Source organism: Panthera uncia, chromosome B1, assembly GCF_023721935.1.
Source record: "Panthera uncia isolate 11264 chromosome B1, Puncia_PCG_1.0, whole genome shotgun sequence".
NCBI classification, from domain to species: domain Eukaryota; kingdom Metazoa; phylum Chordata; class Mammalia; order Carnivora; family Felidae; genus Panthera; species Panthera uncia.
The window spans coordinates 5,160,565-5,185,756 of record NC_064811.1 but is presented as its reverse complement, the minus strand read 5'-3'; the positions used below and the strand labels follow the sequence as shown (position 1 = coordinate 5,185,756).

General features: G+C 51.3%; 1 protein-coding gene across 2 annotated transcripts in view; it reads right to left on the bottom strand.

Moving 5' to 3' along the window:
• Positions 1-550: 550 nt before the first annotated feature.
• EVC2 (EvC ciliary complex subunit 2) overlaps positions 551-25,192 on the bottom strand; it is a 135,292-nt gene continuing 110,650 nt past the window's right edge. For both annotated transcript variants that reach the window (XM_049630286.1, XM_049630287.1), the window contains 6 exons: positions 20,867-21,094; positions 10,714-10,928; positions 9,193-9,280; positions 6,534-6,730; positions 3,748-3,849; positions 551-1,331 (listed from right to left, as the gene is read on the bottom strand). In XM_049630286.1, the coding sequence (XP_049486243.1) occupies positions 1,061-1,331; positions 3,748-3,849; positions 6,534-6,730; positions 9,193-9,280; positions 10,714-10,928; positions 20,867-21,094 (1,101 nt within the window). In that variant the 3' untranslated portion in view covers positions 551-1,060. The remainder of the gene's footprint in view (positions 1,332-3,747; positions 3,850-6,533; positions 6,731-9,192; positions 9,281-10,713; positions 10,929-20,866; positions 21,095-25,192) is intronic.

Sequence of the window (25,192 nt, the reverse complement as noted above, 5' to 3'; positions counted from 1 at the left end):
CACCTTGTTGGGGCGCTAGTGAGGACTAGAAGTGGGCTGAGGTAGCTGGAAGCAAAAGCGATGCTCACATAGCAAATGCTTCATCAGGAGCCCTTGTCCTCCCCTTGCTGGTGACAGGATCCCCTTCTCAATCACTTCCTACCCTCGGGAAAGCTCATGGGGTGAGCCAGTCCCACTGCAACCAGACATCATCGGCTTGACCACGTGTGACGGTAGGAGGGGTGAGAGCAGATCAAAGCTTCTGTGAAACACCAGGACCCGTGGGCAGTATGCCCACTGAGCGAGTCCGGGGCAAGGGCGAGGATTTGGGGCCATAAAGCAAAGGAACCCCCATTCTGCTACTTACTGACTTTGTGAGCCTGCACACATCACCTCACCCTCTTCAGCCTTTGGATTTCCTCATTTGCAAAAGGCGGAAATAACTGATTCGACTTGGAGATCGTCTACCCCAGGGCTGGCATGTTTTCCGGCCGCTGGCACGATAGAGGGCAAATCTCTGCTGTTCACGACGTCCAGCCAAGACCCAAGAGGTAATTAAAATAAAGGGTTCCTACACAGAGCAAAACCAAGTTCCACCGAGAAGAGTGTTGTGTAATTTATTTTCAAGAAGAGTTCTGTGTAGTGTATTTTCGAATGTTCCCTTGATAAAAACAGAATATGTAACAAATACAAAATGCAAGAACAGAGAGCCCCCTTGGACACACAGCCCATAAGCAGCCAGGCGGTGCCGGGGTACAACCTGGGGGCTGGGGTCTCCTCCACACCCTCAGAGGGGTAGCGTCACAGTGCTCAAGGCTGGTCCTGTGTCTCGTCACGTCCCTTGTGCTGCTAAGGACAGAGAACCTTCTGGAAATTCGGGAGACCAGCTTGAACTGAGTCCTTGAAAGTCGTGGATGTTGGGGGTGTTGGTGTCTTATGCATGTGCAATTTCTATCTATGAGTCGTATGCTACAAATGTGTGTGGATGTGGGCATGTACACACACACACACACACACACACACACACACGTGTGCAGGAGAAAAAAAATCTGTCTTCAGACTCCAGAGAGCTCCCTTTGGATTAGTCCAGGCCCAAGGCCCAAGTGGCTTTTTTGGCATTCAGAAAGTTCTTCTTCTTTCTCCTGGGAGGAAAATGTAGCGAGATCTCTGGCTCCTTTGGATTTCTGAATATGAAGAGCTTCTCGCCTGTGTTCAACAAATCGATGGCTTCTGCCCCTACGATGGGCACAGCGGCCACTTCTCCGATGGACTCCAGGGACAGGTGTGGCCAGCTTCCTTTTCCAGGCAATGCCGCCCTCTCTCTGAGAGGGGGACATGGCTTCCGCAATATGCTAGAGAAAGAACAGATGATCAGATGTGTTGTTTTTGGCAAGTGGCCCTCCTGAGTGTCCTGATGGAGCTCTCCCCGCCTTGGATCCTTAGGTCCTCAATCAGATGTCATTTAATTAATTAAGTAATTTAAAAAGTTTTATTTATGTATTTGAGAGAGAGAGACACACACACACATGCACAAGTGGGGTAGGGAGGGGCAGAGAGAGAGAGGGAGAGACACAATCCCAAGCAGGCTCCATGCTGCCAGTGCAGGGCCCGATGCACGAACCGTGAGATCATGACCCGAGCCAAAATCAAATCAAGGGCCGGCAGTTTAACCGGCTGAGCCACCCAGGCACCCCCAATCAGGGGTCATTTAAAAAAATTTTTTTAATGTTTATTTTTGAAAGAGATAGAGAGAGCAGGGGAGGGGCAGAGGGAGAGGGAGACACATAATCCGAAGCAGCTCCAGGCTCTGAACTGTCAGCACAGGGCCTGACACGGGGCTCAAACCATGAGATCATGACCTGAGCCGAAGTCAGGCGCTTAACCGACTGAGTGCCCCCCGATCAGGTGTCATTTCAATGGAAGACTTTCTCCCTGTGATCACGAGACTGCCCCTGAAATTAGCCGAAGCCCGCAGCAAGTGGCATGGCTTGCAGACGACTCTCCCTGACTCACGACTGAACTTTGCAGGAGTTTTGTGAGCCCGCTGTTATCATGTCACTAGCTTGACATCAGCCCTGGTCAGAGTAGGGATAGCACGGAAACTGGTAAATGGCACAAGGCAGAACCCCACCCTGGCTCTCTCCCCACCAGTCAATTATTCAACATTTACCGGGACATCATGGCCCGTGAGCCTCATACCAAAAGCAAGCTGACGAGATCGGACTGCGAAGCAAGAGTCAGCAGTCAGGCAGACTGTGTCTGAAACAGGAGTTACACTTTTGGGGGGAATGTCCCATAACAGGATTGCTGGAGTCCTGTCCATGAGCAGTCCAGCCCCTAGATCCCTGGATACTCTTGACAACGGCCAGAACTACCACCTAAAGGCCACAGGGTTCTCTCCGTGCCCACGCAGGGCATGACGAGGCCATATCCCTGGGGGTCACCTCCTGGAAGTCACTGACAGGCTTGCCGGCCCTTCTGGGACAGATGTGACAGATGGGGCTCCCTTGCCTCCTGCCTTTGCAGCTGGTATGAATCTGAGCAAGGATTCCACCCAGCTCTGTGTGATCCAGTCTGTCCTCCTCCTGCCATGGCTCCCCAGTGCCTCCGGGCAGGGCGAAGGCTGGCGGAACGAGCCGGGGGGGGGGGGGGGAGGCCCCCTGATCTGTACTCACCCCACTTACATCAATGCAGCCTGGGAGTGCCTTCACTTCCCGTCCTTATCTGGAGGAACTGATTTGCTCCTTCGCGGGGCACTTGATGTTTACACAGCTTGCACTTGGTTTTCTTGGCTTGAGCTCAAAACCCTGATCTAAGTTCTATGGGACTAAATTCTGACATCCAGACTATTAACAGTGGCTCCAGGATTTTTATCATGGACAGTTCTTGACGCTTGGCGTCGGCCCCTTCACCTCAGTCAAGAAATTACGGAAGGGACAGGCCTCAGGGTACACACTTCCCTTGGACATCGACCGTTTCCAGAGCACATACTGGGTATCGTCACTTTCTACCCTGTTATGAATCCACCTGACCTCACTCTTTCTCTAAAGCTTTTCTAGGAAGAAACACGGGACGTACTTGTTCAGTTGGTGGGAGCAATCTAAAACCATCCTGCCCCCAACTGTCCTCTGACATCCAGGTGTGCGGAAACCACAGCTAAAAGAGAGAGGTGCTTGATGCTATCGAAAAAATCACCGGCCTGGAAGCCTAGGGGTTAGCCAGATGGTCCCAAATCCCATGGCCACTGAGTCACTAGTTAAAATAACTACCATCGTTAAAGCGCTAATAAGTGGTAAGAGAACATTCTCTGACAGCTAGAGGCTTATCTTCAGCTCCTTAACTAAGCCCATTGAGTAAAACTTGTAGTCTTTTTTTTTTTTATTTTATTTTATTTTTAAAAAAAATTTTTTTTTCAACGTTTTTTATTTATTTTTGGGACAGAGAGAGACAGAGCATGAACGGGGGAGGGGCAGAGAGAGAGGGAGACACAGAATCGGAAACAGGCTCCAGGCTCCGAGCCATCAGCCCAGAGCCTGACGCGGGGCTCGAACTCACGGACCGCGAGATCGTGACCTGGCTGAAGTCGGACGCTTAACCGACTGCGCCACCCAGGCGCCCCTAAAACTTGTAGTCTTTAGGGAAGGAATGTGGGTAGCTTGGAGTCACCCTCCCCCGGGTTACTCGGGGGCCCCTGGCCTCCCGTCCTGCTCACAGGCGCAGCCGGGCGGACCCGCTGCCCAGCCCACCGGAGCAGGTGCCCAGTGTTACCTCTCCTTCCTCTCGCGGGCCCAGAGCATCTTTTCCAATCCTCCGCTTATCAGTTCTCCCCGTAGTCTGCTTTCCAGGGCTTGCCACCAGCCCTGGTGCTTCCTGAAGGCGAGAAAGGAATGTCTTACGTCATCTAGAAAAATAGGCTCCTCCAGTGACCCACGATCCCCAAAAGCGCGATGGCACGCCATCCCTCAACGTGACCTTGAGCGGACAGGAAGAACTCATTTTCACGGCTCTGTCTCTCTCTCAAGGCACGCTGATCGAGCACCTTCTCTGGGCAAGACACAATCTCTGTCCCCAGGAGGTTCCCGGTCCGGGGGTCAGAGCCGGGCAACGGGCGACATCAGTCAGGCAGGAGAAGGCTGCCGAGAGGTGGAGACACTTGAGCGGAGTCTGGCGTCCCCACAGAGGGAGCACACGGAGCGTTCGTGGAGGTATGCGTTCTCTGTGCCGACGTATGGACTGCCCATCCCTGGAGGGCACGCTCCATGCGGAACGACTCTGTCTTCCTCACTCCCCCACAGCTACTAATGCTACAACAGCGGGCATGCTGCTAATGCTCAGTAGTGTTTTACGAATATATTAAGAGAGCCACAAAGGCCCGATGGAAGCTTGGTAGGAGGGCTGCCCAGGGAGCGCTAGTGCCCAGCAGAGGACTGTGATTCTCTGCTGTAGAAAGGACATTGCAGGGTCACACAGGAGAGGGACAGGAGGGAGATGTTGGAGGGCCCCGGGCTCAGGTCAGTTCACTAAAGAACACTGTGGAGCTGAGAGTCCTCTCTCCGTGCTCCGCTCTGGCCAGGCTCCTACTCTGCTTCTGCTGGTGCACACTGCCTGGCTGGGGGTGGAGACAGACCCTCTCCCATGGTGTCAGACTCGCTCTCCCGGGAGCGAACTCCTGGGCAGAGAAAATGGTCCTCTGAGGGCAGCACCCCAGAGAGCAGGTCTTTCGTACTCTCCTGGTCCTGCCCATCCCGGGACCTGGGGATTCGGCTCTACCTGGATTCTGGCAGGTTCCCCCGCCACATGCCTTCTTGCTGAGATCAGTCCATCAGATTTGGTTGCTTGAAACCCAAGACCCTGAACTTGTGACCGAGCACCAGGTGCTTGGGACTCCCTTGACCTCAGAGACAGTGACAAGTGGCCTAGAGCTCCAGAACTGAGTCCAGTTGGCCACGAGGCCAGACAAAGAAATGGCAAACTCTTGCCCCACACGCGTGGCGACGGCCGCTCTGGGTTCTCTTGCCTTGTCTATCAGCAATCGCTGTTCACCAGCCTCCCAAACTGAACTGGCTGAAGGTGCAGCCCAGTAGGGTGGCCACATTCAGGTTCAGGGTCACCTCCAATACCTGCCATCTGCATGTCCCTCCCTCTCTGTGCACTGAGAGAAACCACCCTGTGCGGTGCAGCTCTCTGACCACGCCCACACACAGCTCTGACCAGGCCCCCACCCATCCCTGGCCACACCCACATCCAGCCATGACCACGCCCACACGCAACCCTGACCACACCCACACTCAGCACCGCCTTCACCCACTCAGCCCTGACCACATCCACTCAGCCCTGACCACACCCACTCAGGCCTGACCACGCCCACACCTAGCCCCTAACTGTTGGGCCCCGCTGCCCTGAGGGACTCATCTGGCCCCCCGTGGACTCACACCCCTACCCCACAGCTCCTGTCCCCACAGTCCCACCCTGCCTCTCACCCAGCCCTACTCTTCGCCCTTGGCGGTGCTTCCTCCTTTTTTTGGTTGAGATGGAGAAAAAGACACTGCCCCCTTCTTCAGGAAAATAATGTACATACACGTGGGTGAGCACTTCGGCGGACTCGGGGGTCCTGGCGGAGGAGGCTGGCTTCACCGCCCGGCGTCCAACACTCTTTCCGGGTGCGGCCGCGGCTTTTCTTGCTACCTCGTCCCCCTCAAACTCTGTTCTCGGCGGCACCGCCGGCTGCTCCCCACACCCCCTCGCTGCACAGCCCTGCTTCCCGCCTTGCCTTCTAAAGAGCCGGTGATGCCCAGATTCACACCTGGCACCTGCTCCTGAAGGGAAGCGTCTATGCAGCGTTGTCCATAATTGAGCAAAACAGGAGTCCAAACCAAACCTCCTACGAAGGTGTTTCAAGAACTGTGGAAAGTACGAATTTTAAACTAATAAACAGCGGAGATCATAGTCTAAGTGATCACGATCGTACAGAAGGACGTCTGCACGCGGCCAAGAGAGAAGGCAGTAGGCGCCCCCGACTGTGCCATCCGGCTGCGAAGGGGGAGGTAGGTGCCACATACTGGGGTTGCTGCACACTCAGACGTACTCCGACATGTTTCTACACACTCGCGCACACACACCCGTGCACCCACCAAACGCACTCCTAAAACCCTGCAAGGAAACTGCAAGAAAATGCTAATGGCCCTTTTCTCCAGGTATTAGAACCATGGGTATTCCTTTTCCTTCTTTTTCCTTTGATGCATTTTTTTTTACACTTTAGTGTGTGTGTGTGTGTGTGTGTGTGTGTGTGTGTGGCATTTACGGCTGGGGAAACACCTTAAGATTCTACTTGGAAAATAAGTTGGCAATGAAAATAAAAGTCTGGACGAAATACTTAGGCCTACCATGACTTCAAAAGGATTCACAGCCCCTGGTCCGGGTGTCCTTTGCTCCATGAGCGATGAAGTGCGGACCGGGAAGGTGTGTGTGTGTCCCGGGCCTGCTTCCTCCCTCCATTTGTTGCCTTCGTGGCATCTCACCCCGTTTTCCAAAAGCAGCCTGGATACCGCACTCACCCCTTCCTGCCCAGGTCGGCCTGCTCCCCACCACCATCATTCTCCGCCGAGTGGTCCGGATGCCTCTGGCTGCCCGAGTCCAGCGCGGCCAGCAGCTCGGCCGGCGAGGCCGTGGGCAGAGCCACGCTCAGGAGCCGGCGCAGCGTGCCCCCCGGCACCATCGCCAGCCTGGACAGGTACGACGCCAGTCTCAGCTCCTAGAAGGGTTAACAGGAAGCGTGCACCTCACCGCGCTGACCTTGACGAACAACACGTCCTAACGGATGACGGTCTTAGGATTTTTGTCCCAGGGAGATAAATATTTTAGCAGCTCAGTCTTGAAAATACATTCCCAGATTCACAGAGCTGTCAAGAAGAATCTATTCGGTCATCAGGACACGTCCAAAACCTCCATCTATCCTCCCAGATTCTCTCAACTCCTGCTCCGCGGCCACGGCTCTGGCCTGCAGTGGGGCCAAGTGGGAATGGTCCCCAATTATGCCGTGGCCCACCCCTGGATGGATGCTGCGTGAGAAGAGCCAATCTCCATAAGTCACATCCTGTCGTGCATCTTTCTTTCCAGAACTGACAAAATGCAGAGATGGAGAAGCGCTCAGTGGTCGCTGGGGGTTGGGGATGCGTGGGGGGGGGGGGGGTGGGGGAGGGACAAAGGCAGGTCTTTTTCCCGAGGGAATAGTTCTGTATCTTGATTGTGGTGCCGGCTACATGGATCTACACGGGATAAAATGACACAGAACTGGACAAACACTTTGTAATTGATGTCAGTCTCCTGGTTTGATATTATATGAGTTTTGTAAGATGCAGTCATGGGGGGAAACCAGTGAAATGTGGCGGGGGGGTGGTACTGGAGCTCTCTATACTATCTTGGCAATTTCCTACCAATCTAAAATTGTTTCATATCTTTTTTCTAAAGCTTATCTATTTATTCTGAGAGAGAGAGAGAGAGAGAGAGAGAGAGAAGCCAAGAGAGAGGGAGAGAGAGAATCCCAAGCAGGCTCTGTGCCGTCAGCACAGAGCCCGACTTGGGGCTCGATCTCATGAACCGCGAGATCATGATCGGAGCCAAACTCAAAAGGTGGATGCTTAGCCAACTGAGCCACCCAAGCGCCCCTAAAATTGTGTCGAAACAAAAGGTTAAAAGAGACAGAGTATGGGTTCTGCATTCTGGCAAACCCGAGCTGGCTTCCAGCCCCACTGCACAGACGGGACTATGTGTGTCCTGGAGCAATGCCTTTATTTCTCTCTGTCCTCAGCTTCCTTATCTGTAAAGTGGGTGACAGGAAGCCTTATGGCAGAGGATTCTGTGAGCACAAAATGAGCCGGAGCGTGTAGAACCGTCCCATACTGGGGAGACGCAGACAGCAGCTCCAAACAACACTGCAGTCTGGGGGACGAAAGTCTGAGGTCGCTTCCACTGGGCTACAGTCAGGATGTCAACAGGGCCCCTGCTCAGGCTCTAGGGGGGCCACACGTCTTCCTGCCTCTTCCAGGTTCTAGCTGCCACCCGCCCGCCTTGGCTCACAGCCTTTCCGGCATCTTCAAAGTGTGTCCCTCCAACCTCTGCTTCTGTCACTGTCACCCAGCCCTCTCTTCTCACCGTGACTGCTCCTGCCTCCCTCTTACCAGGACCCTTTCCCTCCTTCCTGCATGGATTTCTGTTGTGTATTAGAGAGTGAGCCAGTAGGGGAGGGGCCGAGAGAGAGGGAGACACTGAATCCGAACCAGGCTCCAGGCTCTGAGCTGTCAGCACGGCGGGGCTCGAGCTCACGAGCCGTGAGATCTAACCTGAGCTGAAGTCGGACGCTTAACCGGCTGAGCCACCCAGGCGCCCCTCGTACACCTTTCATTTATACGCCTTGATTTATTTTCCAGCTCCTGAGAGCAATGGACTCGATCTTTTGTGTTGACTGCCGAAATCCCAGTGTCCAGGAGAGTCCCTGGTGCTTATTAGGCACACAGTGAATATTTATTCAGGAACAAAACCTCTTCAGAGGATGTCAGGGTCTTTGAAGTTAAGTGGACTCTAAGTCATGCCTTATGTGATGAAGAAAAAAATCCACTTTGTCTACAAATGGCTGTGGTCACGCTGGAGCCTCGAGGGGGTAAGGAGTTCGGTGAGGAATGCAGGTAGGGTCCCGGCCCCTCCCACAGCACAAGGAAGCCTCCCGCCTCGCTGGGTTGGAGCCCTTCGTGTCTCAGGCGGCATCCCCTTCCCATTTTATTCGCGAAGCAACGAGGCCGCGTCTTGCTTTAAAGGGAATGTGAAGCAGCATGAAATGGGAAGGCTAGAGCATTTAAAGAGAGTAAAACCTGATTTCATGGCCAGCTCTGCTCCCGGTGGCGCCTGCTCTGTGCAGGTCACACTTGTGCCAGACCGAGAAGAGGAGAACAGAATGTCTGGGAGCCCTTTCAGTCTCGGAAAAGCAGCTGACCAGGGAGGTCGCGACTACTGTCACCGCTGCTGCCACTGTGCCCGATGGGACGTCCTCGGCCTGCTGGCCCTGGGCCAGGCGCCTGTCATAAATCCATCCAGCAGTTCCCTGGGCTCCACTGTCACCCCCGCCACGCGTGCTACAGGTGAGGACACGAGCACTCGGAGGAACAGGTGACATGATGTGCTGACAAGGGCCGGCCCAGAGCATGGCTAACGGGGGCTCACCTGGCTGTGCAGGGTCGTGAAGGTGTCAAACTCCATATTCTCCAGCGAATCTTCGAGCACGACGCTGTGGTCTCGCTCCTCCCTCCAGCTAGAGTGCAGACAAAATCTACGTGAGTCCACTTTAGTTAAAATGTGACCCTCGGAGAAGATCATCTAGTTATTTAAATAACGATCACAAGGAGGGCCTGTGTGGCTCAGTCGGTTGAGCGTCCGACTTCGGTTCAGGTGATGATCTCGCAGTTCATGGGTTCGAGCCCCACATCGGGCTCTGTGCTGACAGCTCAGAGCCTGGAGCCTGCTTTGGATTCTGTGTCTGCGTCTCTCTCTGCCCCTCCCCCGCTTGCATTCTCTCTCTCTCTCTCCCCCTCTCAAAAGTAAATAAACATTTAAAAAATCATGAATCTAATCTACATTATATATTTTTAAATATCTATTAAAATAGATGGCCACAAGAGGCTAAACCTCTTCTTGCCTAGAACACTTTGCAAATAACATATTATGGAGGCCCACCAGGACAGAGGGCTCCTCAAGGGGAGAAGTTTTGTGGGAGACTTTTCTGTGGCTCTGCGGGGCCATCCGTGGTCCTACTTGGACAAGTCTTAAGGTTAGCTGTCACGCTCGAGAGAGACCAAGATCTGGGGTCCTAGCCCACCACGTTCCCTGTGTGGACATGGACCCAGAACCGTGTTGCTAGCCTGGTCCTGGCACTGGCCACAGACGCTGGTGCCACCTTTTCACGTGAGGGTCCCTCTCAGGCTTTCTGACTTCCACACGAGAACTGCACTTTGCTGTTGTGTTTATAGGCAAGCAAAATCGGATAAATTAAACTAACCCAGAATCTCGCCACCCAGGGGTCACGTCAGTTACAATTTGGTCCGTTTCCTTCTAATTAATTTCTGCGTGTGCGTTTTCATAAAGGGAATCACACTGTGTCTATAGTTTGCACCCTGTCTTTTCCACATCAACATTCTACTCATAGCGGAAAATGATGAAGCTGTTAAAAAGTTACGTTTCCCAAGAGTTCTTGGCAAAGGCCAGTGGTCTGTTAGGGAAGAAGAATGCAAAGTGCAGCCCTAACAAAGACCGGGGTTCTGTCTGTTCCAAAGCAGGATGCAAACGGTTACGTTTACCGTGAGATCGGAGTCAGGCCTGCATTCGCTGCATTGAGTCAGGGTTTGGATAACGCGCTGTGGTTACCAACGATGCTGCCGCTGGGGGAGGCTGGGGGGAAGGGCACACGGCGATTCCCCCACACTATTTCTGCCCCTTCTTGTGAGTCTATAATTATTTAAAAGTAAAAAGTTCAAAACATATGTTCAGTAAAAACTTCAATGAAACCAAGTATAAGAAGATGTCAGGGACCAAGTGAGCTAAGTTAGCAGCAGGTGTCTGAGCGCTGGAGGATGCCTGAGACGGGAGCATGACAGCCCGGGGACCGCGTCCGGCGGAGCTGGGGGGCCGGGTGCCAACCAGGCCTACAGGGGACCGACGCCACACGGCGCCACAGGGCGCCGGGCTCACCTCTGCTGCTGGTGTTCCAGTAACTTCCGGCCCTTGCCCAGGGCTTGCTGCAGGACAGCGGAGACCTGCCGATCGGAATCCGCGTCCTCGGGCTCGTTCAGAAGCCCGGGCCCGTCGCCGGCCCACTGTTGCCGACTGGCCAGTGCCCGCTGCAGCTGTGCGGCCTCCTGGTTCGCCAGCCTGCCCTCCAGCTTCCTCCCCAGCTCCTGGAGCTCCTGTGTGCGCACAGAGGGGTGGCGGTGAGCACAAGGCAAGTGGGCCGGGGGTTACATCCGACCTCCCGGACCCGCGTGACCTGGCCTCCCGCGCCCGTCCGGCCGTGCAAACGGCACGAACCGACTGCGACGGGACCCCTCACGCCTCCTGGCCTTTGTGCACGCGGCTCCTGACGCCTGTGGGGCCCTCCTCTGCTTGCCTGGCCAATTCTGGGTCTCCTTTCAAGCCCTGGCTCAGGAGCACTTCTTCAGTGAAGGGCTCCTGAGGTCCCTTGGAAGATACAGACTCCCCCTCTCCTAAGGCGCCCACTCACCTCCCCTGTACGACGTGCCCGTCACAGACCGAGTGTCTGGGGCCTCTCACAATTCATGTGTTGAAGCCTTAATCCCCATGGGATGGTGTTTGGGAGTGGGGCTTTGGGGAGGCATTTGGGTTTAGACGTCGTCAAAGGTAGGGCCCCATGATGGGATCAGTGTCCTAAGAAGTGGAAGGGAGACACCGGAGCCCCTAATCTCTGTCACGTGAGGAGTCACTGAGTCTGCCGGCCGGGAAGAAAGCCCCAAGCAGCAGGTGACCGCTGGCACCTTTATCTTGGACTTCCAGCCTCCAGAACCGTGAGAAAAGTGTCTGTTGCCTCAGCCCCCAGGCTATGGTGTGTTGTTATCGGGACCAAGATGCTGCCCCGTGTCTGCAGCTGCCTGAAGTCCCTGCACCTTTCTGTACAGTGTGAACCCCAGAGGGCAGGGCGACGTCCCCACCTCCCTGACTGCAGCGCTCAGCACCGTGCCTGGCGGCTGGCACCTGCCGCTGACATACGTGGGGCATCAGCACACATCCATCCGCCCGGGGGCGAGGCCTGCACGGGGGCACAGCACCCCAACAGGACCCACAGCGTGCTGGGCGCCATGCTAAGTGCTTCCAGAGATTGGTCTCACTGAGTCCTGTAACGGCTCTATAGAATGCATAGTCTTCTTGGCTTTTTTAATTGTTTAATTTACGTCCAAGTTAGCATATCGTGCAACAATGATTTTAGGAGTAGATTCCTTAATGCCCCTTACCCATTTAGCCCCCCAGCCACAACCCCTCCAGCAATGCTCAGTTTGTTTTCCATGTTTATGAGTCTCTTCTGTTTTGTCCCCCTCCCTGTTTTTATATTATTTTTGTCTCCCTTCCCTTATGTTCATCTGTTTTGTCTCTTAAAGTCCTCATATGAGTGAAGTCATATGATTTTTGTCTTTCTCTGGCTAATTTCACAGAACATAATACCCTCTTGTTCCATCCACGTAGTTGCAAATGGCAAGATTCCATTCTTTTTGATTGCCGAGTAATACTCTGTTGTATATATATTCCACATTTTCTTTATCCATTCATCCATCGATGGACATTTGGGCTCTTTCCATACTTTGGCTCTTGTCGATAGAGCTGCTATAAACATGGGGGTGCATGTGCCCCTTCGAAACAGCACACCTGCATCCTTTGGATAAATACCTAATAATGTAATTGCTGGGTCATAGGGTAGTTGTATTTTTAGTTTTTTGAGGAACCTCCATACTGTTTTCCAGAGTGGCTACACCACCTTGCATTCCCACCAGCAGTGCAAGAGATCCTCTCTCTCTGCATCCTCGCCAACACCTGTTGTTGCCTGAGTCGTTCATGTTAGCCATTCTGACAGGTGCGAGGTGGTATCTCAGTGTGGTTTTGATCTGTACTTCCCTGATGATGAGTGATGTGGAGCATTTTTTCATGTGTTGGTTGGCCATCTGGATGTCTTCCTTGGAGAAGTGTCTATTCGTGTCTTTTGCCCATTTCTTCACTGGACTGTTTGTTTTTTGGGTGTTGAGTTTGCTAAGTTCTTTATAGATTTTGGATACTAAGCCTTTATCTTAATGCCATTTGCAAATATATTCACCCATTCTGTTGGTTGCCTTTTAGTTTTGCTGATTGTTTCCTTCGCTGTGCAGAAGCTTTTTATCTTGATGAGGTCCCAGTAGTTCATTTGTGCTTTTGTTTCCCTTGCCTCCGGAGACGTGTCAAGTAAGAAGTTGCTGCAGCCGAGGTCAAAGAGGCTTTTGCCTGCTTTCTCCTCGAGGATTTTGATGGCTTCCCGTCTTACATTGAGGTCTTTCATCCATGTTGAGCTTATTTTTGTGTCTGGTGTAAGAAAGCGGTCCAGGTTCGTTCTTCTGCCTGTCGCTGTCCAGTTTTCCCAGCACCACTTGCTGAAGAGACTGTCTTTATTCCATTGGATATCCTTTCCTGCTTTGTCAAAGATTGGTTGGCCATACGTTTGTGGGTCCATTTCTGAGTTCTCTATTCTGTTCCATTGATAGGGGGTCTGTTTTTCTGCCATAAGTAATGCATAGTCTTATTTTCCCCATTATGGACAAGGAAGTTAAGGCAGACGAGTTAAAGCAAGCTTCTGTTTCATGCAGTAATTAAGTGGCAGAGACAGAATTTGAGGCCAGGCCAGGGGAATCCAGGGTCTGTGTCCTTAATCATTGGCTAATCTGCCTCTCATTGGCCGAACAGAAGAAATCTGCATTCTTAGGCCACCAGAGTCGGATAATCTGGCTACAAGAGACTGTCTACAGCTCAGTGGGTAAGGGGCACAGGGGAGACTGGAAGGTCCCACGACTCGTAGAAGGCAGGCACCTTGAATCCGTTACTCGGCAGATAGGCCAGTGTTCTAAGTGGGGTTGGAGGGTAAGGCTGGGCTTTAGTCCTAAGGGGCCTCGGATGGCCTCCATGAGACAATGGTGGTCCATCATCTTCCTAAAGTGAGTGTCAAAGAGTCTGCTTTCCTACTGAGGAGCCAAAGTTTGCATCTAATTTTCAAAAGGTTCTCAAAGCACCCCCCCCCCCCCTTCCAGCTCAGGAATACTCAAGAACTAAGAGAGAAGAAGAAAGGGCCAGAGAGGTAAACCAAAGGCAAAGTGTGGTGAGCACTTGGGTTTTGCCCGCCAGGGCCATGGAAGACTTTGGACACTTCCGAGGAGGGTCCTCTAACGCGCGCAGGTTTCTAACTATGGCCATCCATCTCGTCGCAGCATCCCATATGGAAAGAGAAACCAGCCCAGAGCTTCCAACAGCGTTAATGAGTATCCGACAGTCTGTTGTGTCAGCACATCTGGAGCCTGGTCCCGGACCAGACTCTCACTGAGACGCCGGCCCCGGCCACCACATGGGGAAGGAAGGCTCGAACCCTCCCCTGCCTGTCTCTCCACGGCATGAGTAGAGCACAGAGAGCGCCACACGTGTTTTCCAAGACCGGGTGAGCCCTGGCTGGCCACAGAACGTGAATGGACTGTGTCCTAAAGGTTGTAACTGCTATTGTCCAGTTCTCCCAGAGGCCGCTCCGTCCCCCCAAACGCCTTCCGCCACCCGTCCGCCCACCTGCCACTTTGCCCAAATGGAATCCAAGGCTCGGTTCTGGGGCGGTCTTCCCTCATGCCCGCTCTCCTTACCAAAGTTGAATTGCTGAGGGCAGGGAGCACAGGGCCTGGCTGGTAGAAGGAACAACGGTCAGCATCAGCATCACTGTCTTCATTATTCATAATAGTAATAATGGCAGCAGCACGTACCCGACGCGTACATGGCCAGACGCGATTCGGTACAAGGTAGGAGGGTGCTATCACGCCATTAGAGATAAGGTGGTGGACGCACAGAGAGTATAGGAAAATCTCCCTGAAGGCACAGAGCTGCCTGGGCGCCACACTGAGGGGTGATGTCACGTTGTTCTGACTCTGGGCCGTACCCCCCAGCTCGGTTTCTCTGGGACCCACTCCACAGGTATCTGCTGAAGGAATGGGGAGATGGATAGACAACGAGATGATAGACAGACAGACTGACAGACACGTCCAGGCCTTTCGTTGGGCACCGGAGATCAGGAGTGCATGAGACACGGCCCCTAGACTCTGGGAACTCGCAGTCCAGTGTGGGAGACAGCTGTGCGGTTATAGGGACAGGAAGCAGACATCATCTGCTATCGCTGAGACTCAGGAGGGAGGACGTGGGAGCGCAAAGCTGAAAGAGACCAACTCTGCCCAAGGGAATCACGGGTGGCTTCACAGAGGAGGCAACATGTGGCTTGTCTCAGAAGATGGATAGGAGCTTGCAAAGGGGCGAAGAAGCCAGACAGAGGTGATTCAGAGGAACGGAGGCCTGAATGTCTCTCAAGTGTGCAGAAGCAACAGAAAGTCCAGAGGTTTGAAATGCGGGGTCCGTCCCCAAGTGGTGGAAATGAGGCATTTATTTATTTATTTATTTATTTAATAAATGTTTACTTACTTATTTTGAGAGAGAAAGAGAGAGAGAGCACGAGCAATGGAAGGGCAGAGAGAGGTGGAGTGAGAGAGAATCCCAAGCAGGCTCCACACTGTGAGCATAGAGCCCGATTCGGAGCTCGATCCCACAACCCTGGGACCATGACCTGAGCTGAAAACCAGGAGTCAGAGGCTCAACAGACTGAGCCACCCAGGCACCCTGAGGTGAGGTTTTTAAATACAGAGCTGGGGGTGGGGCTGTCAATGATCGGTTTTATGTTTCAGAGATTCCTTGGCTGCAGGGTGGAGGGGACCAGAGTAGGGAGAGGGAGGGGGGTGGAAACTGATGTGCGTACAGGAGCCGGGCTTTGTGGGAGAAGGGGTAAGCCCTACTTGCCAGCTGCTGGAGCTCGGTGAAATGATGTAACCTTCCTGAGCCTCTAGAATGGGTAGAATTGGGTATAAGAGCATCACGGGGTTGGGACACCTGGGTGGCTCAGTCGGTTGAGCGTCCGACTTTGGCTCAGGTCTGCTGTCAGCACAGAGCCCGACGCGGGGCTCGAACCCACAACCTTGAGATCATGACCTGAGCCGAAGTCCGATGCTTAACCGACTGAGCCACCCAGGTGCCCCAGGAAACATTTTTAAACAATGCATCATGGGATTGACAGAAGGTTCAAACACTTAACAGGATGCTTTGGACTTAACGAGAGCTCGATTAATGTGAGCGACTTACCAGTAGTGTTATTTTTCTTTTTCATGCCTAGATTCATGCCAGCAGTGAAGCTGGGCGGCAGACGTCAGAAGTGAGGGAAAGAAAACAGTTCAGGCAGAATCCGCAGACTGGGTGATTGACAGCAAGAGGGCAGTAAGCCAGAACATGAACAGAGGAAGACACCGGCTTCAGACTTGGAAGAAGGGAAACACAGCAATTTAAGCTACGGTGTGAACTCGGTGGGTACAGTCAGTCCGGGGTCCCATGATCTGCGCCGAGGAAGTCCGTCCTATGCAGACTTGCCCGTTCCGCCGCTTGCCTCCGTGATTCAATTATGCCTCGTGTGCGTTCCCATTTCACAAGCTAAGTCTAAATCTTCTATCCAAGGAGGTGCACCTGATACACGATACACTTTTCTTAGGACTCATTTCTTTCACAGCATTTCATGCCATGCTTTTTTTTAAGTCCCCTGAGGGTTTAACAGCTTAGAAGCCCATTCACCAGGGAAAGCGGTTTTGACAGAATGATCCACTGTGGAATGAAAGTCTAATATCTGGAGCCAAACAACAGGTTTGTCTTCCCTCCAAACGCAAATCGAGAAAATGCTGGCATCACATCCATTGCCTTACCACCAACTTCATAATTACATCATCTGACTCAGGACCCGTGGTTCCAACTCTTGCAAACACATTCAAGAATAAGGAAGCTTTGGTGCTACCCCCAAAGGCTGTGAGATAAACAGAAAATGTAAGCGTCACATCCAACCCAATGACTACAGAAATCAGGGTGGTCTCAAATAAAAAGAGCCACCGAGCATCTCAGGGCTGAGTTGACGGGCTGCCCAGGGCACCCAGAAGGAGCAGACACAATGTGAACCGAACACCAGAGGCTCTTCATATCTACTCTGCCCCTAATCGAGAGACGACCTTGACCTGCCCCTCCTCCGAAGGCTTCGCATCCTTCACCTATAATTCAGGGCCATGCCCATCACCCCTCAGCCATACTTGCCGTGGATTTTGGGTAAATACCCTGTGCAGATTCCCTCCTGTCACTAATTTGCCAAGAAGTTTTTGTCTGTTACACTGAGACGATCGTGCGAGTTTTTTCTTTTCTCCTTTAATCTGCTAATCTGGCAAACTTTGTAAATGGAGATTTTAAGGTTAAACCGACCTTCTATTCCTGGGAAAAACTGAACCTGGCCATGCTGTACTCATTATTTCATGGCTGGCTGGCCTATGTTAATTTTTGTTTACAAACTGTATGTACATCCAAGTTTGCAAGTAAGGGTGAAGGGTTCATTGTTCTCATACTACCCACGTCTGGTTTCAGTGTAAAGGTTGTCTGAGCTTCACAAAATGAGGAATAGTCCCTATTTTTCTAACACCAGGAATATTGTGTAGATGAGGTGGAAAAGTTTGTTGGAGCTCACCTATAAAACTATCGGGGTAGGTGTATTTTTGAGTGTCTTAGAAGACCTATTAATTACTGAATCAATTTCTTTCATGGCAATAGGATTATAAATAGACTTCTACTTGAGTCAATTTTGATGATTTACATTTTTCTAGAAATTCTTCCATTTTATTTCAGTTTGCAAGTCTATCTACATGAAATCGTTGGTAGAGTTTTGTTTTTAAAAACTCTACTTCATCTATAGTTATGTTGCTTTTCATTATTTACTTGTCCCAGGGGTGCCTGGGTGGCTCAGGTGGTTGAGCATCCCGACTTCAGCTCAGGTCATGATCCTGTGGTTTGTGAGTTCGAGCCCCAAGTCGGGCTCTGTGCTGACAGCTCGGAGCCTGGAGCCTGCTTCGGATTCTGTGTCTCCCTCTCTCTGCTCCTCCCCACTTACACTGTTTCTCTCTCTCTCTCTCTCTCTCTCTCTCTCTCTCTCTCTCAAAAATAAATAAACATTTAAAAATAAATTAAATAAATAAATAAATACATACATACAATATTATTTACTCATCCCTTATCTCTTTTTTAAATGGTCACTTGTGTCAGAGCTTTGTATATTTTATTAGACTTTTTTTTCCCCAGAAAATTCACCTCTTCTCTTTATTGATCTTTTCTATCATAGTTTTGTTTGGTTGGATTTTGGCAGTTTTTAAAATTTTATTTATGCAACCTTCCTTCCTTCTTTCTACAGATTAATTTGTCACTGTTACCCTCTAGCTTTTTATATGATTGTAACTGTGAGCTTTTCTTCTCTAATTTAAGTTTAGAGCATTCATTTCTCTTAGAGCTGAAAAGCTGCGTTAGCCAAATCCCACAAATTTTGATCTGTTTTATTTACATTATTACATTATTTTTCTGTTCTACAGTTTTAGAAGTTTCCATTATGATTTCTTTGACCAATGACTTATTCAGAGGTAAGTTTTAAAACTTCCAAAGTATGGGCTTGGAGTAATGACCTTTTCTTAAGTGGATTTAAACCTAATTGGTCTTTTCTTTCAAAAAGGTGGTCAAAATGATATTATATAGTCGTTTCCTTAACTGTTGCAACGTGTGCTGCAGAAGAAGATGTGTTTGTTAATTGCCAGCTGTAAGATTCTGTAGGTACACATTAAATACAGACTGATGAATGGGCTATTCAGTTCATTGGTATCTTTCCCTGTGTCTCGTCTGATCGCCCACAGAAAGAGGGGGGTGTGCAGAAACCCCTCACTATCATGAACGACTCATCAACGGTCTATCAAGTTTTCTTTTCATTATCTTGGGTCTTCTATCACATATACGCAACTGGAGACTTGCTTTGCTCTCCAGGTGAATGAAACTTTAAAATCATTTTGGTAGCACCTTTAATTTTTAAGACAATGTCATAAATCGTGATTTTATAGTCTAGGCTGCTAATCCGAGCATCCGACGTCTTTAGGGATTTTAATCTGTTGGGTTTTGTTTCTCCGACACATACATCATCTCGTCTTGCTTACGTGTTAGGGGACTCCGAAATTCAATTGAGAATACTTATTTGGCTGAAATTTATCTGTGAAAATCCCGAGTTGCCCAGATTGAGGCTATTTTTCTCTAGAGAAGATGTGCCGTGGCTTTGGCCATGCACCAGAGGCGTCATTCAACCTACAACCATTTTATTTTATTCTATTTTTTTATATGAAATTTATTGTCAAATTGGTTTCCATACAGCCAGGGCTCCTCCCAACAGGTGCCCTCCTCCATGCCCAGCACCCACTTTCCCCTCCCTCCCACCCCCCCAACCCTCAGTTTGTTCTGTTTTTAAGAGTCTCTTATGGTTTGGCTCCCTCCCTTTTTTTTCCCCCTTACCCTCCCCCATGGTCTTCTGTTAAGTTTCTCAGGATCCACATAAGAGTGAAAACATATGGTATCTGTCCTTCTCTGTATGACTTATTTCACTTAGCATAACACTCTCCAGTTCCATCCACGTTGCTACAAAAGGCCGTATTTCATTCTTTCTCATTGCCATGTAGTATTCCATTGTATATATAAACCACTTTAATTTAATGTATCAGCTTAGAGATTTCCTGACTGGAGGGCTAAAGTATTTTTGGATTCCTTCCTCACAGCAGCAAGAGCCTTTGACTACAAATTCACGGGGAGACTCCCCTACACCCCACCCCACCCCACCCCCACCCCCAGAGCAGGGCTGGGGAAGGGAGGGAAGGACAGGTTTCCCTGGTAACACCTTTGACAGCAGGTGACTTTCTCTTCCCACCCCCTCACTGGGTGTCCTACCTCCTCGAACACCCCCAGCCTCATCTCCTGTCTCCCCCAAATGAACCCCAAATCCCTGGGTTGTAGGTTTCAGTCTTTTTCCCTGGATCTGAGCCTCTGGATTTGCCTTCCCCAGGATATCCTTGGCCTTTGGGAATTTTCCACATTCTCTTGTGAACTCACAAAGCACTAAGAAGTATGCTCATTTTAATTTATTTAGCATCCAGATGTTTTGTGCTGGAATGCCAACGTTTCCACATCTTTCTATCCCTAACAGAAATAAACGTCATAATTGTGGTCACAGTGCAGGACGCATGATGTTTATGGGAAAAGTAGTTCTGGACTCTTCAGAATCTAATGTTATTTATGACTTTTAACCCCCACCGGCAAGATCAAGGTGGACAGTCCATGAACGTGACCTAGAGAGTTTAAGTCAGAAACAGACTGCCTTCCGCTCCTGGCATTTCTTTATTAGCCGCGTGGACTTCACAAAGAACTTGATATGCCACCTGCCGGGATCTCAATTTCTCTACCCGAGAACTGAACAGCAGTACCTACTTCACAGCACAGTGCTATAACTAAGCGATATAATGTGTGACAGGGAGCATAAAGGTCCAGCAGTAAGACCGCAACTTATACTCAATCGCGCTTAACGCGTCATTTTTAGATGCATGCTTGCGAACTATTAACGCTCAAATGAGAGTATGCCCATTCACAGCTTGTTAGCGCTTTTGCTCGCATATACTCAATAAGCCTGAATTCCTTTTCGTCTCTATAGGTAGGATAATAACATACGAAATTCTAAAACACTCTCCTCAAGGATCTAAGGTTAGTCCTCAGTTACTTCCATGGCTTTTGTTTTATGAATACACCTCTCGCACCTTGAAAAAAATGCGGCGTGCGGGAATAACCGTACAAATGTGATCATAAACGTAAACAACAGTGCAGTATTTCATTGCATCTAGGGCGCCATTAATTGAAAGCCACACTGTTATTTTTCACAGCTCTGTGATGGAGCTCCTGATGCTGCTGTGGATGTGGGAGACGCATCCCGGTGTCAGAGGTGTTAAAAATGTTGTAATTCAAAAGGTTACTTCTCAGGGGCAAGGCAATCGAGCAGCCTCGGGGTTGTAAATTCCCTCACTTAGTCCTCACTGAGACCCTGAAGCATACACAGGGCAGGCGACCACCCACTTGCCGGCGGGGGGTGGGAGGGGAGCCAGAGGAGCCCATCCCAATCGTCCCCTCTTCCTTCCCGAGCCCCCGCGCTCACCGGGCTGTGCGACCCCAGGATCTGCTCGCAGGCCAGCTTCGTCAGGGTCTCCGACTCGCTCAGCTCTTCCAAGAGCAGGTCCTGGACGCTCAGGAGGGCGGTGTAAGCCCACAGGGTCTTGGCTATCCTGGTGGCCTTCTGGAACTGCAGGGAGGCGAGGGACTCTGCGAAGCGTGCCTCCTGGGCCTCCAGATGCTGCACGCGTTCCCGGAGCAGCTCCCCGCGGACCTGGGGATGGCAGGCCACAAGCCACACAGGTGAGTGGCGGGGGGTGTGGAGAGAGGACTTCCAGACAGCACCCCGCTAGGCTGAGCTCAAGCACCCATTCACTGGGGGTGGGGGTGGGGGTGGGGGGGCTCGGGAAGGGCCTCCACGACTTGCAAAGAAGCAAGCACTGGGAGGTGCAGCGTGCAATTTAGGACCACGGGGTGTCTCTGCTTGCAAACACTCGCCTCGCTGGGGCTTCTGGAGTCTGGCTGTTCCCTCCACATTTATCACTCTGGAAGGTGCAGGGAATTACGTGGCTACCCAGAGTGAAATCCCATCCAGAGGATGAAAGTTTAAACTTCGGAACAGGCTCTGAGCCCCTTCCCACCCCGCTCCCAGCAGAGGTATGCCTGCAAAGTCTCATCTATTCCTCTGCTCCCCCCACCGCACCCCTGGGACTCCACCCTTCCCGGGTGCCTGGGGGCTCCCCGCGGGACTGAAATGCCCCGCATCCTCGTCTTCCTGAAGATCCTCTATTTGTCCTTCCGTCCCCGGTTCCAACCACTGTGTTAGAAGTGCCCTCACCGAGCACATGCTTGTCACTCTCGTCTCTGCCTTTCCTCCTCCTGCTGGCCCTCACCGCACCGTTGACCCAGCGGGGACCCGAGCCCCTCGGGGGGAGGGCCCAGCACCTGAGGGGCTCCAGAAACCCCAGACAAGGGAATGCATCCACTCCTCTGGGTCCCACAACCAAGCAGTTCATTCTGACATCAGTGTGTCTTCTCTATGTCCCCACTGCCTCTTCTCCTTTCTCCAGAAAAGATGCCACATGAACAAGGGGGTCTGATGCTTCTCACACGTGGCCCCCCGAGCCCCTGATGGCAGCTCCCTTTAATGTGTACCCCCTCCCCTCACAGGGACGCCACAAGCCAAAAAGCGGCCTGCTTGAACACGTGTCTTGGTGAAGTCTTTCCTTTAATCTTTAAACGTGTGTGGAATTTCGGGGTGCCTGGGGTGGCTCAGTCGGTTAAGCGTCCGACTCTTGGTTTTGGCGCAGGTCATGATCTCACGGTTAATAAGTTTGAGCCCCGCGTCGGGCCCTGCGCAGACAGCACAGAGCCTGCTTGGGAACCTCTCTCTCCCCCTCTGTCTCTGCTCCTCTCCCACTTGCCCACACACACACACTCTCAAAATAAATACATAAACCTTAAAAAGTTACTTAAAAAAAAAAGCGCGTGTGGAATTTCATTGCAAAACCAAAGGTAAACGTAACCCAGATACGGACGGGGTATCACACAGCCTTAAAAGGAAAGGAAATTCTAACACAGGCTACAATTTGGAGGACGGCGTGCTCCGTGACATAGGCCAGTTACAAAAGGACAGACACTGTAGGATTCCTAGAGCAGTCAAGTCCATAGACACAGAAAGCAGATGATGTGTGCCAGGGGCTGGGGGCAGCAGACACGGGGAGTTGGTGTTTCGTGGGGACAGAGGTTCAGTTTGGGAAGACGGATGGCGGGGACGCTTTGCACAACAGGGTGAACGTACTGCATGGCACTGGCCTGTATGAGCAGAAGCGGTTAAGACAGTAAGTCTCACGTCATCTATATTTTACCACAATAAGAAATATTGAAACACTTTGTGGAATTCTGTTTTCTGCCATGTCACCGATTTTTTAAAAATTTTTCACGCTTATTTTATTTATTTATTTATTTATTTATTTTTTTTATTTATTTTTGGGACAGAGAGAGACAGAGCATGAACGGGGGAGGGGCAGAGAGAGAGGGAGACACAGAATCGGAAACAGGCTCCAGGCTCCGAGCCATCAGCCCAGAGCCCGACGCGGGGCTCGAACTCACGGACCGCGAGATCGTGACCTGGCTGAAGTCAGACGCTTAACCGACTGCGCCATCCAGGCGCCCCACGCTTATTTTATTTTTGAGAGAAAGAGACAGAGCGCAAGTGGGGGAGGGGCAGAGAGAGAGGGAGACCCAGAATCCGAAGCAGGCTCCAGGCTTCGAGCTGTCAGCACAGAGCCCGACGCGGGGCTCGAACCCACGGACGGCGAGATCATGACCTGAGCCGAAGTCGGTCGCTTAACCGATTGAGCCACCTGGGCGCCCCTTCATGTAACCTATTTTTAATATTCATCTGTTTATGTTCGGAGAGGTCTCGGATGGCTGACACAGGGAAGAATACTTATGTGATGTGGGGGCCGGCGGAGGATGCCGACCCCGGATCTCCCGTGGCTGCACAGCCCCACCATGTCCATCCACGTGTCCCTCGGAAGCAGACAAGGCCCAGTTTGAAAAGCGCAGATTTCACCTCTACAACCTGACCTTCGGGAAGAAGTCTGATGGGGGTGGAGAGGGAAGAAGTCCCCCAAAGGAACAAACGGACAGCTTGCCGGCTGGGGAAGAAACTTCTGTTTGGGGGGCCCTACAAACGCTTCTTGGAGAGGCAGGGCCTCTGACCAGCCTCAGAGAACGGAGAGGAGCCACCAACGGAAGGCAGGGTCTGCAAAGATACACAGTATAGGCACCTGCATATCTGGTTCACGGCAACGCCCACAAACATCGGGGGCCAGAGGCAAGAAGACACAGAAGTATGGCAGACAGACAGAGCTGGTCTGGAAGACAGACGTTCATTTCCCTGCTCGAACGGGAACAAGAAGCCTCGTTCTCAAGAGGGTGCTACTAGACCCCCACCTTGCCCTAATGTGGACAACCAGGTGACAGTCACCTGCCCACTGATGGGTTCCCATGGTGACTTCGGATCACACCTGGACCTCCTGGGTTGGCTGGCAGTCACACTCAGCCTGAGGCGTCCACACAGTTCATGCGGTGCCCCCACGTCCCTCCAAGACTGGGCAAAGCCTCGGGAGAGTGGGACCCAAGAGCCGTGTCTGATGGCTTCTTCATGGGGACGCGGGGTCTCTAACGTGCTTCAAGGATCTTCCCGGTCTTCCTGCAAATGCCTTTGTCCCACAGCTACTTTCTTCCTGCAAGTCTGCAGACAGAAAATCCATTTATGCTTTCATTCATCAATCCAAAAACTGACTAATGAGCACCAAGTAGGTATCATATAAAGGAATGTGTGGTGCACTTAGGAGAGGGGGCGGGGGTAGAGAAGAGGTGAAGATGAGTGAGACAAGAATCTGACCCTGAAAGAGCTCCCAACTGAGGACCCAAGTAGGCACAGGGGTGAAGGGGGGCCAAGGGCTCCAGAGCCAGAGGCCCAAGTACGGTTTCCAGCTCTGTCACTTACTGTCACTCACTAGCTCGTGACCTTGGGCAAATTCATTCAGCTGCGTATGACTCTATTTCCTCATCTGTAAAATGGGAATAATAATACCTCCCCATGCATGGGTTTTTTTAAAAAAAGCTTTACTGAGGTATAATTGCCATATGATAGGCTGCACATATTTATTTTTTTATTTTTTATTTTTTTATTATATGAAATTTATTGTCAAATTAGTTTCCATACAACACCCAGTCCTCATCCCAAAAGATGCCCTCTTCAATGCCCATCACCTCCCCTCCCCTCCCTCCCACCCCCCATCCACCCTCAGTTTGTTCTCAGCTTTTAAGAGTCTCTTATGCTTTGGCTCTCTCTCCCACTCTAACTTCTTTTTCTTCTTTTTTTCCTTCCTCTCCCCCATGGGTTTCTGTTAAGTTTCTCAGGATCCACATAAGAGTGAAACCATATGGTATCTGTCTTTCTCTGTATGGCTTATTTCACTTAGCATCACACTCTCCAGTTCCATCCATGTTGCTACAAAAGGCCATATTTCATTCTTTCTCATTGCCACATAGTATTCTATTGTGTATATAAACCACAATTTCTTTACCCATTCATCAGTTGATGGACATTTAGGCTCTTTCCATAATTTGGCTATTGTTGAGAGTGCTGCTATAAACATTGGGGCACGAGTGCCCCTATGCATCAGTACTCCTGTATCCCTTGGGTAAATTCCTAGCAGTGCTCCTGCTGGGTCATAGGGTAGGTCTATTTTTAATTTTTTGAGGAGCCTCCACACTGTTTTCCAGAGCGGCTGCACCAGTTTGCATTCCCACCAACAGTGCAAGAGGGTTCCCATTTCTCCACGGCCTCTCCAGC